The 13,178-nt window shown below is 52.6% G+C and overlaps 1 protein-coding gene across 3 annotated transcripts in view; it reads left to right on the top strand.

Moving 5' to 3' along the window:
- Positions 1-10,623: 10,623 nt before the first annotated feature.
- Positions 10,624-13,178, top strand: part of LOC123391115 (sushi domain-containing protein 4-like) — a 77,694-nt gene continuing 75,139 nt past the window's right edge. The window contains exons 1-2 of one of the 3 annotated variants that reach the window (XM_045076698.1): positions 10,624-10,731; positions 11,151-11,330. In XM_045076698.1, coding sequence (XP_044932633.1) covers positions 11,324-11,330 — 7 coding nt within the window. In that variant the 5' untranslated portion in view covers positions 10,624-10,731; positions 11,151-11,323. The remainder of the gene's footprint in view (positions 10,732-11,150; positions 11,331-13,178) is intronic. The other 2 variants (XM_045076699.1, XM_045076700.1) reach the window with 2 other exon arrangements.

Here is a 13,178-nt window from a genome sequence, read left to right as displayed (position 1 = left end):
GGAATGGATTCGGCCTAATTTCCCTTTCGGTGATTTTCATTGTTTGTGTATAAGAAGCACAATGATTTCTGTGCATTGTATTTTTATCCTGCCACATTACTGAATTGCTGTATGAAGTTCTAGTACTTGGGGGGTGGAGTCTTTTGGGTTGTCCATGTAAATAAACATGTCATCTGGGAAGAGAGAAGAGCTTATTTTTCCTTGGTGAGTTTTCCCTAAGGTCCAGGGAAAGCAAACGGGATCTGATCCTGGAAAGGGAGTCTGAAGTGTTCTTCAGCCACTCTCCACCTATTTGGTCTCTGGTGTTCTGGAAAAGGGGAAATGGAGGAGAGGAGCTGTCCTGAGGTGAGAGAAAGTTATCCCTAAGGGCTTTGCACTTCATGCATTAGTAAATGTTATGTTGATGTCCTCAGTTAAGAATTGTGAGACTTAATGAATATATGGGTTTACAGAAGTTTTCTGCAGATTTCCCATCTTAAGAAAAAAGACTAAGAATTAGGGTAATTCCTTATTCATCCTATGCTGTGGGTCCTTGGCTATGCTCCTTTGTCTGGGGTACGGTGGGGAAAAGTTCTGGGCAATATTCTCCAAATATGGTCACTCCTTACAGGAGAGGACCAAGCAGGACCCTGTGAGTTACCAACTTTGCACCAATCCTCCCAGGCAGGCCCGGTAGGAATTGATAACATGTCCTTAAGACAAATCTGAGACCTGGCCATGTACCCACAGTGCAGCCTCAGAGGGACCCATCAGCACATTTGGATGGGAACAGAAGCCCGAGATTTCTGTTGGTGCTACTTATATCATCGCCAGAAAAATGCCTCTGTGATGTGAATTTTACTAAGGAGGTGACTTAAAAAAAAAATCAAATTCCATCTGAAAATGCAATAATTTAAATTAAGGCTATTTGGGTATGAACTGAGTCATGCTGACACTTCGAGTGTCCTAGCTCTAGTTAAAGCTTTGGAAAAACACTTAGGAACTTTTCTGCCTGGAAATCGGGCTGCAGCCAGTACCAGCCACTTCCTGTCACTGCAGAACAGGGTTATGGGGGACAGAACACAGGCATCCAAGGGCCAGGAGCCCTGCCAGCAACCCGTAGAGTCCCCTTGACTGGATGCTTCACTGCTCAAGTTCTGGCTTCTTCATCCCTGCTGGAGATCGTCCGTGGATTTCAGCTCCAAATGTTACTGGAAAAGGGGAGTTCTGTCCAGTAAACACTGCTTCGTTCTGTAAAGCAAAAATGAGTTAATCCATGAAAAATGCTTACAGCAGTGCCTGGCATGTGGTTGCTGCCTGATAAATATTAGAATTATCTTTATGATTATGCCAAGAGGAGTAGGACTGTAGCAGTGTAGGGATGAATGGAAAAACCCAAGTTTGGTGCAAAGCCAGGCCAAGAGCCCAAGGAGTCAAATTCCCATTTGTGGGCTCTTGGCCTCTTGCTTCCCCCAGGGGGTTCTCAGAATTCCTTGTGGAGCTGGAGATGGCTCCTCCCAACCCCCTCTGTTGCTGACTGAATGAAGGGCACAGTCTTAACTTGATTGTGGCACAGGGTTGGAAGGTCATCTGGAGCCCTTGCCACCTCGTTGCCAGGGAGAAACACATCTGGGGCACAGACGTGACAAGTGGTTAGTGACTTTAACAGAATCCCTAGAAGAGAGAAGCCCCAGTTCAGAAGATGAGTTCATCTGGATTGTCAGTCAGGAGGGTTCCACGCAAGGCCACTGTTGGCACGAAAGTTAGGGGCAGCCGGGACCCCACGTGAAGACATCAGGACTGTGGCCACGCCTGGCTTCCATGAGGACCTCCATGTCTGGCTGGGAGCAGAGCTTCCCACTCCAGGATTGCGGCAGCTACCGTGGGCCCCAGGCCCGGTGGGCAGCTTTGCAGCCCAGAGGCCTCTGTCCAGCCCCTGCTCTGCCTCTCTGCCCCCCGGAGCAGCTCACGCTTTACCTGCTCTACAGCCTGGGGCTCTTGGTAACACCTCATTGAGGAGAGCTGGAGTTCTACTTATAGAGAGTTCTACTTATAGAACTGTTGTCTACTGTGTAGACAACAGGGAGGGGTCCAGAAGTGTCTGGAAAACTGAAAGAAGTGACCTGAGTGGGTCTATGTTTTGCAACTCAGCCTGGCAGCAGTGTGGTGGGCAAACTGGGGAGAAAGTGAGGATTGGAGAGGGACCAGCAAGGAGATCGGTTCGGTGATCCAGGTGAGCAAAAAGGAAGGTGAACCTGGACAGAGGCTGGGGGCCAGGAGGGGCCCAGGTCAGAGGTCGAGGGACCAGGACCTGAGGGTGGATTCCTCCTGGAGAAGCCTGGGCAGGATTGAATGGTAGTGACCAGCTCCATGGAGCAACAGTCTTGGAGATGAGGAACAACAGATAAAAATACCTGGAAGGAAACTGGACTGAGGTGGGGGGGATGAGACACATTTCCTCTGAGGGCTGCCAAGGAGGCTAGAGAGCTTGGAGCATAGCAGAAGGGGGCAGGCATTGGATGGAGCCCTGGGGAGTTGATGCCCACCCCGCCCCCCAGGGCAGATGAAAGAGATATTTTCCTAATGCTAAGCTGCCAAGTATTCCTCCATACTGCAAACAATCAACTTTCTTTTATTTGGCAGGAAAATCCCTAATGCATTTTCCTGGATGCCCCAGAATTTGGGCCTTCTGCCAAATAAAGACCTGGGACCCCTGTTTTTCATTTGTTGGAGTTTTGGAAAATATGGCAAACGTGCTCAGACCACACAATTCAGATTACTCTCAGAAATGGGAGTATGCTCTACGTGCTTCCTGGGAAGCTGGCTCTGGCCACTTCAAGTTCTCTCTCAGCACCGCTCCCGGCTCTTAGAGCTACTTTGTGGCTGGTTCCAACTGTCAAGTGTTCTAGAATGCATGCTGGAGTTCAAAAACTGACTGTGAGAGAGTAGACCAAATATGTCAACACTTTTGTGTACTGGTTACTTGAGATGCTTTTTTTTTTTTTTAAGATTTTATTTATCTATTTGATAGAGATCATGAGTAGGTAGAGAGGCAGGCAGAGAGAGAGAGGGAAAGCAGGCTCCCCGCTGAGCAGAGAGCCCTATTCGGGGCTCGATTCTAGGACCCTGGGATCATGACCTGAGCCGAAGGCAGAGGCTTTAACCCACTGAGTCACCCAGGCACCCCGAGATGCTATTTTTTTTTAAATATTTTATTTATTTATTTGAGAGAAAGAGTGAGAGAGAGCATGAGCAGGCAGAGGGAAGGGGGAGGCAGACTCCCGCTGAGCCGGGAGCCGAATGCCAGGCTCCCACCCAGGACCCTGGGATCATGACTTGAGCCGAAGGCAGAGGCTTAACCATCTGAGCCACCCAGGCACCCCAATAATGTATCTTCTCTAGTTCCTTTTTGTGTTTGAAATAGCATCTCAGGGCACTTGAAGGGCTCCATTTGTGAAGCGTCTGCCTTCAGCTCAGGTTGATCCCAGGATCCTGGGATCGAGCCCCAGATCTGTCTCCCTGCTCAGTGGGGAATCTGGTTCTTTCCCTGCCTGCTACTTCCCCTGCCTGTTCTCTCTTTCTCTCTCTCTTAAATTAAAGAAAATACATTGTCAAAGTTAATTTCACATATTGCTTCTTTTAATGTGGCTACTAGTAAATTTAAAATTGCCCCATATATAATATATATCATGGTATATTTCTATTGCATTCCTTTGAGATCACCTTTTTTAAGAAGATGATTTCTGGGTCCAAGGTGTTTTTCTCACTGGCTGGATATGAGGGTAAATTATGAATTTTCCAAATGCAGCTTTGGAATAGTTTCACAGAAATTCAGTATTTCATGCCCGCCCCATGTTTTCTTCACCTCGCCCAAGAACACAGATGCCCCAGAGTAACAGTATCTACAAATACGGCACAGAGCCACTCTCCAAGCGTGCATGCAAGACACGGACGCATGAACAATCCAAGAGCCACCAAACAGTGAAGGAAAAACAATCTCATGTGAACACCCAGGGCGTTCAGCGGAAACCTTAGGCTCATGCCCTACGAAGAATGAAAGCTGTAGTCTGTAAACTTCTTTAGAAAAAGAAAATAGTGGGATAGGAGCCTGGCACCATGAAAGTCGGGTTTCCATGGAGACCAGCATTTACGCATGGTTCGAACTTTCCATGTGGTCCCTGCCAACCCCATGCGGCTGCCTCGCAGGTGGGGCTGGCCTCCGGCGGGCACACACGGGATGTACTACACAGGGGGCACAGATGGGGTGCCCCGTGGTGGCCGAGTGAGGACCCAACCCAGAGCTGTGGAATCCAGTGTGGCCAAGGGGGGCAGGAGAGGATTTTAGGCATTGGTGGTGGAGCGGCACTTCATGATTTTGATGGTTTTCCCATTTGTCACCTTTGTGCAATTAAAAGCAGATGGTAATTAGCCAATTCTTGTGAAGAAAAGAAAGAGTCAAAATAGCACTTTCTGAGCAAATGGTGACCCAGACCCACAAAACGGCACAGTTACTTACTTTTGGAATCTTATGGGAAAGAGTTTGCAATGCTAAACATCCGGAGAGGGTTTTCTGGTAGAAACATGGGGGGAAGAGTTGCATGTCATCATGTACCCGGTAAGGGGTCACTTTTTCATCCTCAAGAGAACAGGCATTTTGTTGAAGTTTTTCTGAAGTTTAAGTTTGTTAAAACTTTTAAAAAAAAGCATGGAGTTTTTTAAAGTCTGTCTTTCCCTCCCCTGGTTGGTTACACTTGAGCCTGGGGTTTTTAACTTCAAAGGAAAAGTGTTTTTCAGGAAGCTCTGAACAAGGGGGACCGCTGTGCCATGGGGGTCTGGCCGGGGTGGTCCACTGGGTCTGCGTGTAGCATAATGCCCGTGTACGTGAGCCCTTTGCTGGAGTTCGCAGCTGGGTGCGCACCCTCGGCCCTCCCCTACCCCCCCGTTCCAGCCCGGGCACCCACATGGAGAGCTGGGGCAGGGTCTCGGCCAGGCTACTGTCAGTAGGAGGTGGCTAGAGGCACCTGGGTCTACCCATCTGGGTCTCTACATGGCCACTGTTCTGGGCAACATCAGTAACTGTCCCCCCCCCCCCCAACTAAACGGGGCTTCTTCTTGAAGTCTTGGTTCCAAGACGACTTTTTTGAAGTCTTCTCTTACCTCCCTGACGGGATGGACATCCCCACTGAGAACTCTCATTCCCACTGAGGACAGCCCCATGACCGCTCCCACCCCTGTCCTTGGTGGTCCCAGGTCCACTGCAGGGTTATACATGGGGGCTTTGTGAATATTTACAAAGTCCTCTGCCAGGAAGTCCCCTGAGAAAATGTCCCCATCACTCACTGAAGCACGTCCAGTGCCTGCTTTGGCCACACTGGTTGTGTTTCTGTGGAAAGACACACGCGCTTCCTTCATTCAGCGGATAATCGTTGCCCTTGGCGTCATGATGGATGTGAAGATTAAGACCTTGTTCCTGCTCTCTGTCAATTTAGAGATACCCGGTAGATGGCAACCATTTCCAGAAGAAAAGTCCTGAAACATCAGGAACGTCCCAGGTGAAGGACATCCTTTCCGGGCTGGAAGCATGGGGAGTGGGGAGGAGTCACGGCAGTGTCCCTCTGTGGAATGTGCGCTCCAGGAAGACCAGCATCATTGGTTTGTTCCGTCCTAGATCTCCATGGCCCGGAGAGCATCTTCCACACTGGGACGGAAAACGTATTTGCTGAACGAATAAGCAGAGGCCATGTGTAAGTGCTGCAGGGCTAGGTTTGTAAGGAAGCTGAATGAATGCTGGGTGAACGTTGAGTAACTGGTTTGTGCTGCGCTGAGGGTGGCTTAAAGGGAAGAATCTTAAAAACGGGAGAAAAGGCAAGGTGATGAGATGAAAAAAAGTCAGGAAGATAACACTTTTAATGTAATTAACCCCTGAAGGTCTTTCTGAAAGCACTACCAGAGGCTCCTGAAAGCCACGAACTTCAGACAGCTAAGTGGCTTTGTGCCTATGTCCCTGAATGACCACCATGGAGGAGGTGGACCTTACCTCCGAGGATCCCTTGCTGCGCATCACTGCCCCAGGCTGGCGGGGAGAGAGGAAACCACTCCTGTGGCCTTGGCCCCGTCGTGTCTCAGCTCATCCATTAGGGAGACATGCTTAGATGGGGGCTGCAGAGCTCCCCCGAGTGCCTTCCCCTGCACCAGGCTGCTCCAAATTTCCCCACCATCATAGAATACCTGCCATGAATGTGACCAGTTAATAAGAATGAGACCCATCCCCGCTGCTTCCCAGGTGTGAGCCTCATTGTTTAGCTACCAGAGCTCCTTCTGGGAGCTGAGGCTTGGCCTGCCGCCCTCCAAGGGTCATGCATGCTTTCAGGGAGCCCAGGCTTTGTGGCTGTGCACTGTGGTTGGGTGCACAGATGGAGGAAATGACTATCAGGCAGAAGAAGCTTGTCCCACTCGTGGTTTTCTAGAAAAAGGAGTCATGGAAGTCTCAAGAGACACACAGGGCAGCCCCAGGTGGCTGGGAGGCGGGGAGGCCAGGAGTGGCCAGAGTGTGAGAGCATGTAGAGGAGGTGGTGGGGGTGTGTGGGCTCTGGTTTACTAATCTTGGGGAGGGGGCTGTCTGTCCATGGTCAGCAAGGCCCCGTGTCAACATGCCGGAACACGGAAAACAAAAGGAGACGTGGTTAATACACAGCAACGTACGCTGCTACAGCAGAACATGGGAATTCCCTTTTTGCTGGGTTGTCCCCAAACACCCCAGTGTCGTCACACTTATATTTGAAGCCTGTGTGATGATATGGGTGAAGCCATCTCTGTTGTCATCGTTGGCGTACTGTGATAGATTCATGATGCTGGGTGCTTTCCATGTACCTGCGGGCCAGTGGGGAACAGTCCCTTCCTGACTCCCCTCCAAGTTATTCACACAGGTCCTATGTGCCCTCCAGTCTTACATCTGTCCCATGACACTAACTGCATATTTATTTGTCAGCATCTCCATGGACTATAGACTTTTGAAGACAAAGACTGTATCTTCTCCCCACCTGTAGCCTCCATTCCTAGCGCACTGGTGGAATGCATCAGTACCCAACAGGACACTTGGCATGGCAGCCAAGTGAGTGCACTCTTCCTGTTCCCCACCCCAGGCTGTAGCTCCTCTCAGAGGGCGCATCAGGTTCTTTGAAAATTCTAGATCTCCATTCAAGCATGGCTTCCATGCAGAGCTAGGTTAATGTTCTGGCATGTTCTGAGCTTTTTCATGGGTTGTGGTTGGATGTACGTTTCCCTGGAGGTGCAGGATTCAGGAAACTCAGAGAGAAGGCAGGTCAATGGGCTCCAGGCTCTGGTTTTCAATGTCAGGGAGAGCTTGGTGGGCACAGTCCTTTTTCCTTCTAATAGTAATTAAATAATTCGGGAAGACATGTTCTGAATTCTCTACTGGGGTCCCAGCTATGTACTCAGCCTCAGGTGGACCAAACAGGTGAGCACAGTTCTTTTTTTTTTTTTTTTCCCAATGGAAGAAGACAGTCTCTTTATTTAATTTTTTTAATTTTTAATTTTTTATAATTTTTATAAACATATATTTTTATCCCCAGGGGTACAGGTCTGTGAATCGCCAGGCTTACACACTTTACAGCACTCACCAAAGCACATACCCTCCCCAATGTCCATAATCCCAACCCCCTTCTCCCAAACCCTCTCCCCCCAGCAACCCTCAGTTTGTTTTGTGAGAAGGTGAGCACAGTTCTTGCACTGAGAACTCATGATCTAGTCAGAGGCATGGGCAGGCAAGCCCCTGTCACAGTCTGTGCCACGTGCAGTCATGAAGGGTTGGAAGGTGGGTGTTGGAAAACCGGTGGTCCATCTCTTGGAGGTGGTGTCTTGTGGTGAGGGTTGAGCCTTGGGGCTCTGAGATGATGCAGGAGGGAGGCAGAAGGGACCACAGGGCGTGGAGTGGTGGGGTGCGTCGGTCAGCCTGATGCTGGACATTAGGTCTTATGGCCCCTTCTTGTTCAAGACTCCTGCTCGCAGATCTCCCGTGGCTTCTCTTGCCACTCTGAGTGAAAGATGGACCACAGCCAAGGCCTTAGAGGCCTCCTTGGTCAGGTGACTTCTCTGACCTTCGTCTCTGGTCTCCCTGCCACCCCCCCGCCATGTCCCTCTGGTTTCCTGCATGTGTCTCTTTCCTGTCAGAAAACTGTATGGCTCCCTCCTTTACTTCTTCCAGGTCTTCCCTTGAAAGTACCCCCAGCTCCCCTGTTTATTTAAAAAAAATCCCACCTCTTTCCTCACAAAGAACATGGGCTGGACTGGAAGCTCCCCCTGACCACACCAGGCCCCTCTCTTCTCTCTGGTCACCTGGTTGCCTGATGAAGACGACCTTCTCCACTTCCCTTGCAAGCAGGTACAGCCTCGTGAGCAGGTTCCCGTGAGTGACTGGTGTAACTCACTCCCCTGGAAGGAAATGTTGGCCTTAGGCTTCCCTTCTTGACCTCTTTCCTCAGGCTGGAACCTGGACATGCCAGGGATCCGGCTACAGCTATATGCACGTTATCTTAGGGGGAGGGCAGAGCAACGATGCAGAAGGTATCGGGGCACCTGAGTGACTGTGGAGCCGAGATGCCGAGAGAGAAGAGTAACCAGTCCAAGTGACTGTGTACTGGATCGCTTCATTACACTGACTTAGCCTGGACTTCACCTCCATCCCTCCTCCACCCATTCCCCAATTTATGATTTATATTTATTATATATCTATCATATTACATATTTATTATTCTGCCCAGCACTTAACAGCTCCAGACAGACCCAGTGCTTTCCTTTGTTGGCTTAGTGTGTCTTCCTTCACCGGCACGTAAGTTCTCAAAGGACACAGAAGTTTTGTGTTCTGTGATCACTTTCTCATCCTGTTCACAGCTGGTGCTCAACTAACACATCCTGAAGGAAATACTGTTGGCCACTGAAAGTGAAATCATCATTTTTCCCCCCAAAAGAGACTCACTACGTTTTGAAAAATGTCTCATAGTGGGCAGGGAGAGGCTGGGGGATGGAAGGGAAAAGTGAGGGAAAATAGCACAGGGACCGCAGAGTTGAAGTCGGGCCACTGCACTGTGGTCAGTCAGTGACATGGGCACAAAGCCACTCCCCTCATGCTGGGGAGACAGGCCTCAGGAGAAACCAAACGTGCTGACACCTTGATCTTGAGTGGCTGGCCTCCAAAACTGAGAAGATAGACCTGTCTTGGTCATGACCCTGCAAGGGCTACGTGGTTAGGGCTGTTTTAGCAGACCAACACAAAAGGTCCTGTAGAGAACTCACAGCTGGGGTGTTGCGGTGGCCACCCTAATGTTTGTTTTTCTTATGTTGCATGAACAGAAGCAAATTATTCAGAATAACTTCTCAGTTGCATCATGTGTGGGTCAGAAACTATATTTGCTGGAGAGGCTTTTCTAAGAGAGGTGTTGGCGAATGTACCAGGCTCCCTCAGGAAGTATTCCATGAGGCGGAATGACCGCTTATTAGAAATGTCAGGGGACTCCAGCATAGATCCCGTGTTTGGACAGAAAAACGTGTGTGTTCCTTTTGATCCTGATGGTGTCTGTACAAATGGGTTGCGCATTGGTTGAAGAACAGAGTTCAGTAGTATATACATACATGTAGACCTCTTACTGCGGTGAAAACGTGCATGGTTAAATATTTCTCAGCTTTGCTGATTTGATGGCTTACTGAGGGGAAAAAAGTGGAGTAAATATTCAAACGGCAGAGGTCAGTTATAGGACCTCCGAAATGTGGAATGTTGCCCAACTCAGATTCCAGAACCCCCAAAGTGAGACCGTATTAGCAGGAATTAACTTGTGCCAAAGTGTCAAACCTACGGTGTGCAAAGCGGCCATCTCAATTTGATAAAGCCTAAACAAAGAAATAAATACAAACCCGATTGAATCGGGATGATTTGCTGTTGGTATCAGGAAAATGGTTTTCAGGGCGCAAACTGCAGCGGCAAAACGGGGAGCCGCGGAAGGGAATTGCCGCCTGCCTGCACCACCTCCTTAGTTCACCCTTCAACTAGAGGGAGACCAGCCTTGGGCGGGGCGGTGGGCGGAGGAGAAAAGGGTCGGGGGAGTGGGCCACCCCTATGCGGGTGCCGGGTTGTGCTCCAAGAACCACGTGGAGGCCCAGGCTACCCCCTGAAGACTGGGAGCCAACACCCGAACCCCTCGGGTTGAGGCCCCACCCCTCCAGAGGCCTCCCTTTCCCGGGTACCCAGGCTTCTTCAGCTGCAAGGATCGCACCCCCACCCCGCACAGGCCCCCCCGCGGGACACCCGCGCAAGCAGTGCAGACGCTGGGAGAGGCCAGGGCAGTTCCAAGGCACAGGCCTCAGATCGGAGTACCCGCGGATCCTGAAGGGCAAACGCTGGGATGCCCTGGGATGGGGAGAGTCTCAGCCGCTTCGGTCGCCACTCGGGCCCCAAAGGGACGCGCGGAACCTTCGCGGGGACCGAGGGCTGATATGTCCCGGGCCCGCTGCATGGGTTGGAGGCCGCCTGGACGCGGGGCAGGCAGGTGCAGGCGCGCGGGATTCTGATTGGTCGCGGTGCCGTGGGAGCCGGAGGGGCGGCGCGGGCGGGGGGCGGGCGCCGCGAGGCTTCAGTCTGACTTGCATGGCGGCGGCGGCAGAGGTCTCCCACAGATGCGGGTCTGAGCGGCGCGGGGAGGCGGCAGAGACGGGAAGGAAGCTGCCAGAGGAGCCCTCCAGGTAAGCGCGGGAGCCCGCGGGCCAGGGAGGGGCGGCCCCGCCGGGACCCCCCCGCGACCTCGCGGCAAGTCCAAGAGCCAGGGGTGGAGTAGGTCGCGCGCTGACCCACTGCCGCGCCGCGAGGTGCCCGAGATTGATAACGCATAGGCCCGGGCAAAAGTGCGGGTCCAGCAGGAGACGCGGGGATGCTGCGGACTTAGTGGCCAAGGTTCCGGCGCAATCCCGGCCCGGCCGGCCCTCCCCCGCCGTCCACCCGCGCGGCGCCCGGCGGCGCTGCGTGGGTTGCGCGCGCCGGGTAGGGGGGTCGGAGGTGATGCCAGTGGGGGCCGGGAGGGGGGTTCCCGCAGGGAGGGGGACGGAGGAGGGGAGGCCCCGCGGCCCCGCGGCCCAGGCACCGCCACGTCCACTCCTGATTGCAGGCGCCTGTGAGCCGGATGTGGTGCCTGGACGAAAGATGCATCATGGAATGAACCTGAGCCCGGGAGACAGATTTCTGGAGAAGCAGCAGCAGCAGCAGCCGCAGCCCCCTTGCAGGCTGCTGGCCGCGGTCCTGTAGATCCAGCTGGCTCTGTGCTTCGGCCCCGCACAGCTTATGCGCGGTGAGTGACCTCAGGGTCCGCGGCGCAGGGGTGGGCGCCAGCAGGAGACCACCCTCCGCCGGGACCCCCGGAGTTTCTCCGATGCCTGCACGCGGCGCGCCCAGGGCGCATGCACAGCCCCATGGTGCCTGGAGCTACCCAGTGGCCCGCAGCCAGGCTCCTCGGAATGGGGCAAAATGAGCGGGCCCATTACCCTCACTTGGGCCGTGGGTGAGCCAGAGAGAGGGAGAGGGCACTTCTGTGCTGAGCGCGTGTTTGTGGGCCTGTGCCTGGTGTCGGAACCCTCAGCGGACAGAGACCAGTTGTCAGCTGTCAGATAGAAGCCTAGGCAAGTTGCCACCCCCCCTCCCACACACACACACCCATCCATCCTCCTTGTGAATGTGAAAGGTCTGAGGAACAGGCTAGTCTGGCAGATGGACGGGTCTGTCGGGAAGTTCACTTTCTCTTACCTCTGGAGGTGCTGAGTTCCTGCACTGCTGTGTGGGTGTATGGGGGCGGGGAGGGGGGGGCACAGAGGGTCCCGTCAGGGGTGCTTCTGGGGGATGGCTTTGTATCTCCATGTCTGATTTACAGGGGAATGCAGTCGAGTGCATCCGTGGGAAGTGGGAGCTGGCTGAAAGAAAATGGAGAGCCTTGGTCCCCATCCGTGGCTGACCCTCTGTGTTTTGGGATCTGGGGGAGGGAGCTCTGTCTGCCTTGGTGGAGGAGAGGGAGGGAGGGAGTCCTGGATGCATTTGGGAGCTGATTGCTGTCCCTTCCAGATTTCTGAGAGAGCTTGCTCATGTGCCCCTGTGAAAGGGCAGACTCCTATGTTTCCCAGCTGAACTACTGTTCATGTATAAATAAGTGATAATTGGTGGAAAAGCAAGTATTGATTGCTATGGATAAACCATTTCCCATTTAAAATATTGCTGTTTCAGAGAGTGAAGGTGAACAAGGAGAGACATGAGTGGAAAACTAGTAAAGGGGGGTGGGGAGGGACAGCAGAGGAATCCAGGTCTCAGGCATTGTGCGGAAAGATCTGGACGTCGGGAGCATGGGGGAGCTTTTGGGGCGTGCACGTCTCAGGATTAGTGAGCGGATCCTTGCTTCATCCTAGGGACCCATTTTGGCTTTCTTTGCTTTTCTAACAGGGGGTGACTTTTGGGTGCTCTTAGTTCTATAGAAATGTGTCTGAGGTAGGTGTCCTTTTCACAGAGGACATGGTCAAATGGGAGGTCAGGCCAGCCACTGTGCCGTCTGAGGGGCTCTGGTTGGCCCCTCTGTGCTGCTCCAGAGTCAGCTCTGCTTCTGGGGTGTGTGGGAGCATGGGCAGGAGGGCACAAATGGGGCTGGGCCTCCTCCTTCCTTCATCGCTTCCTCCCGGTTCTAGCTTCGACCCCTCCAACCAGGTCCATGCCATCCTTCCATCTCCTCCATCCATTTCTTCCGCATAGGTGACGGATCGTTGGGGTTCTCTTGCCCACTGTTACTGGATGTGTGAGCTTCTCAGACTGGGCTGTGCTCCTGGTTCTGCTGTTCGTGTCCGCAGAGATTCTCCTGAAGGATCTCAGAGCTCAGGGCACGGCCCAGACCCCTGGGCTCACATCAGTCCTTTATCCCCTCTTGGGAGGGAGAAGACCTCAAGCACCATCCTCCAGGCCTTGAAGGAGAAGCAGGGAGGAAGGGTTAGCTGTTCCTTCTCAGCACTCACACGCTGCAGAAAGGATAGCCACCACCTCTGTTCCACGTGGCACTCCTTGAGGCTGCGAGAATGATTTCTGGGGAGTATTTATCGTTTCACAATTCCTCTATGGATAAACAGCTCAGGTGGAGAGGGTGGGGGGTGTTCTGTGGAGTACAGCA

This window comes from Mustela putorius, unplaced genomic scaffold, assembly GCF_011764305.1.
Source record: "Mustela putorius furo isolate JIRA1106 unplaced genomic scaffold, ASM1176430v1.1 tig00000179_pilon_pilon_pilon, whole genome shotgun sequence".
NCBI lineage: Eukaryota > Metazoa > Chordata > Mammalia > Carnivora > Mustelidae > Mustela > Mustela putorius.
This window is presented reverse-complemented; position numbering and strand designations above follow the sequence as displayed.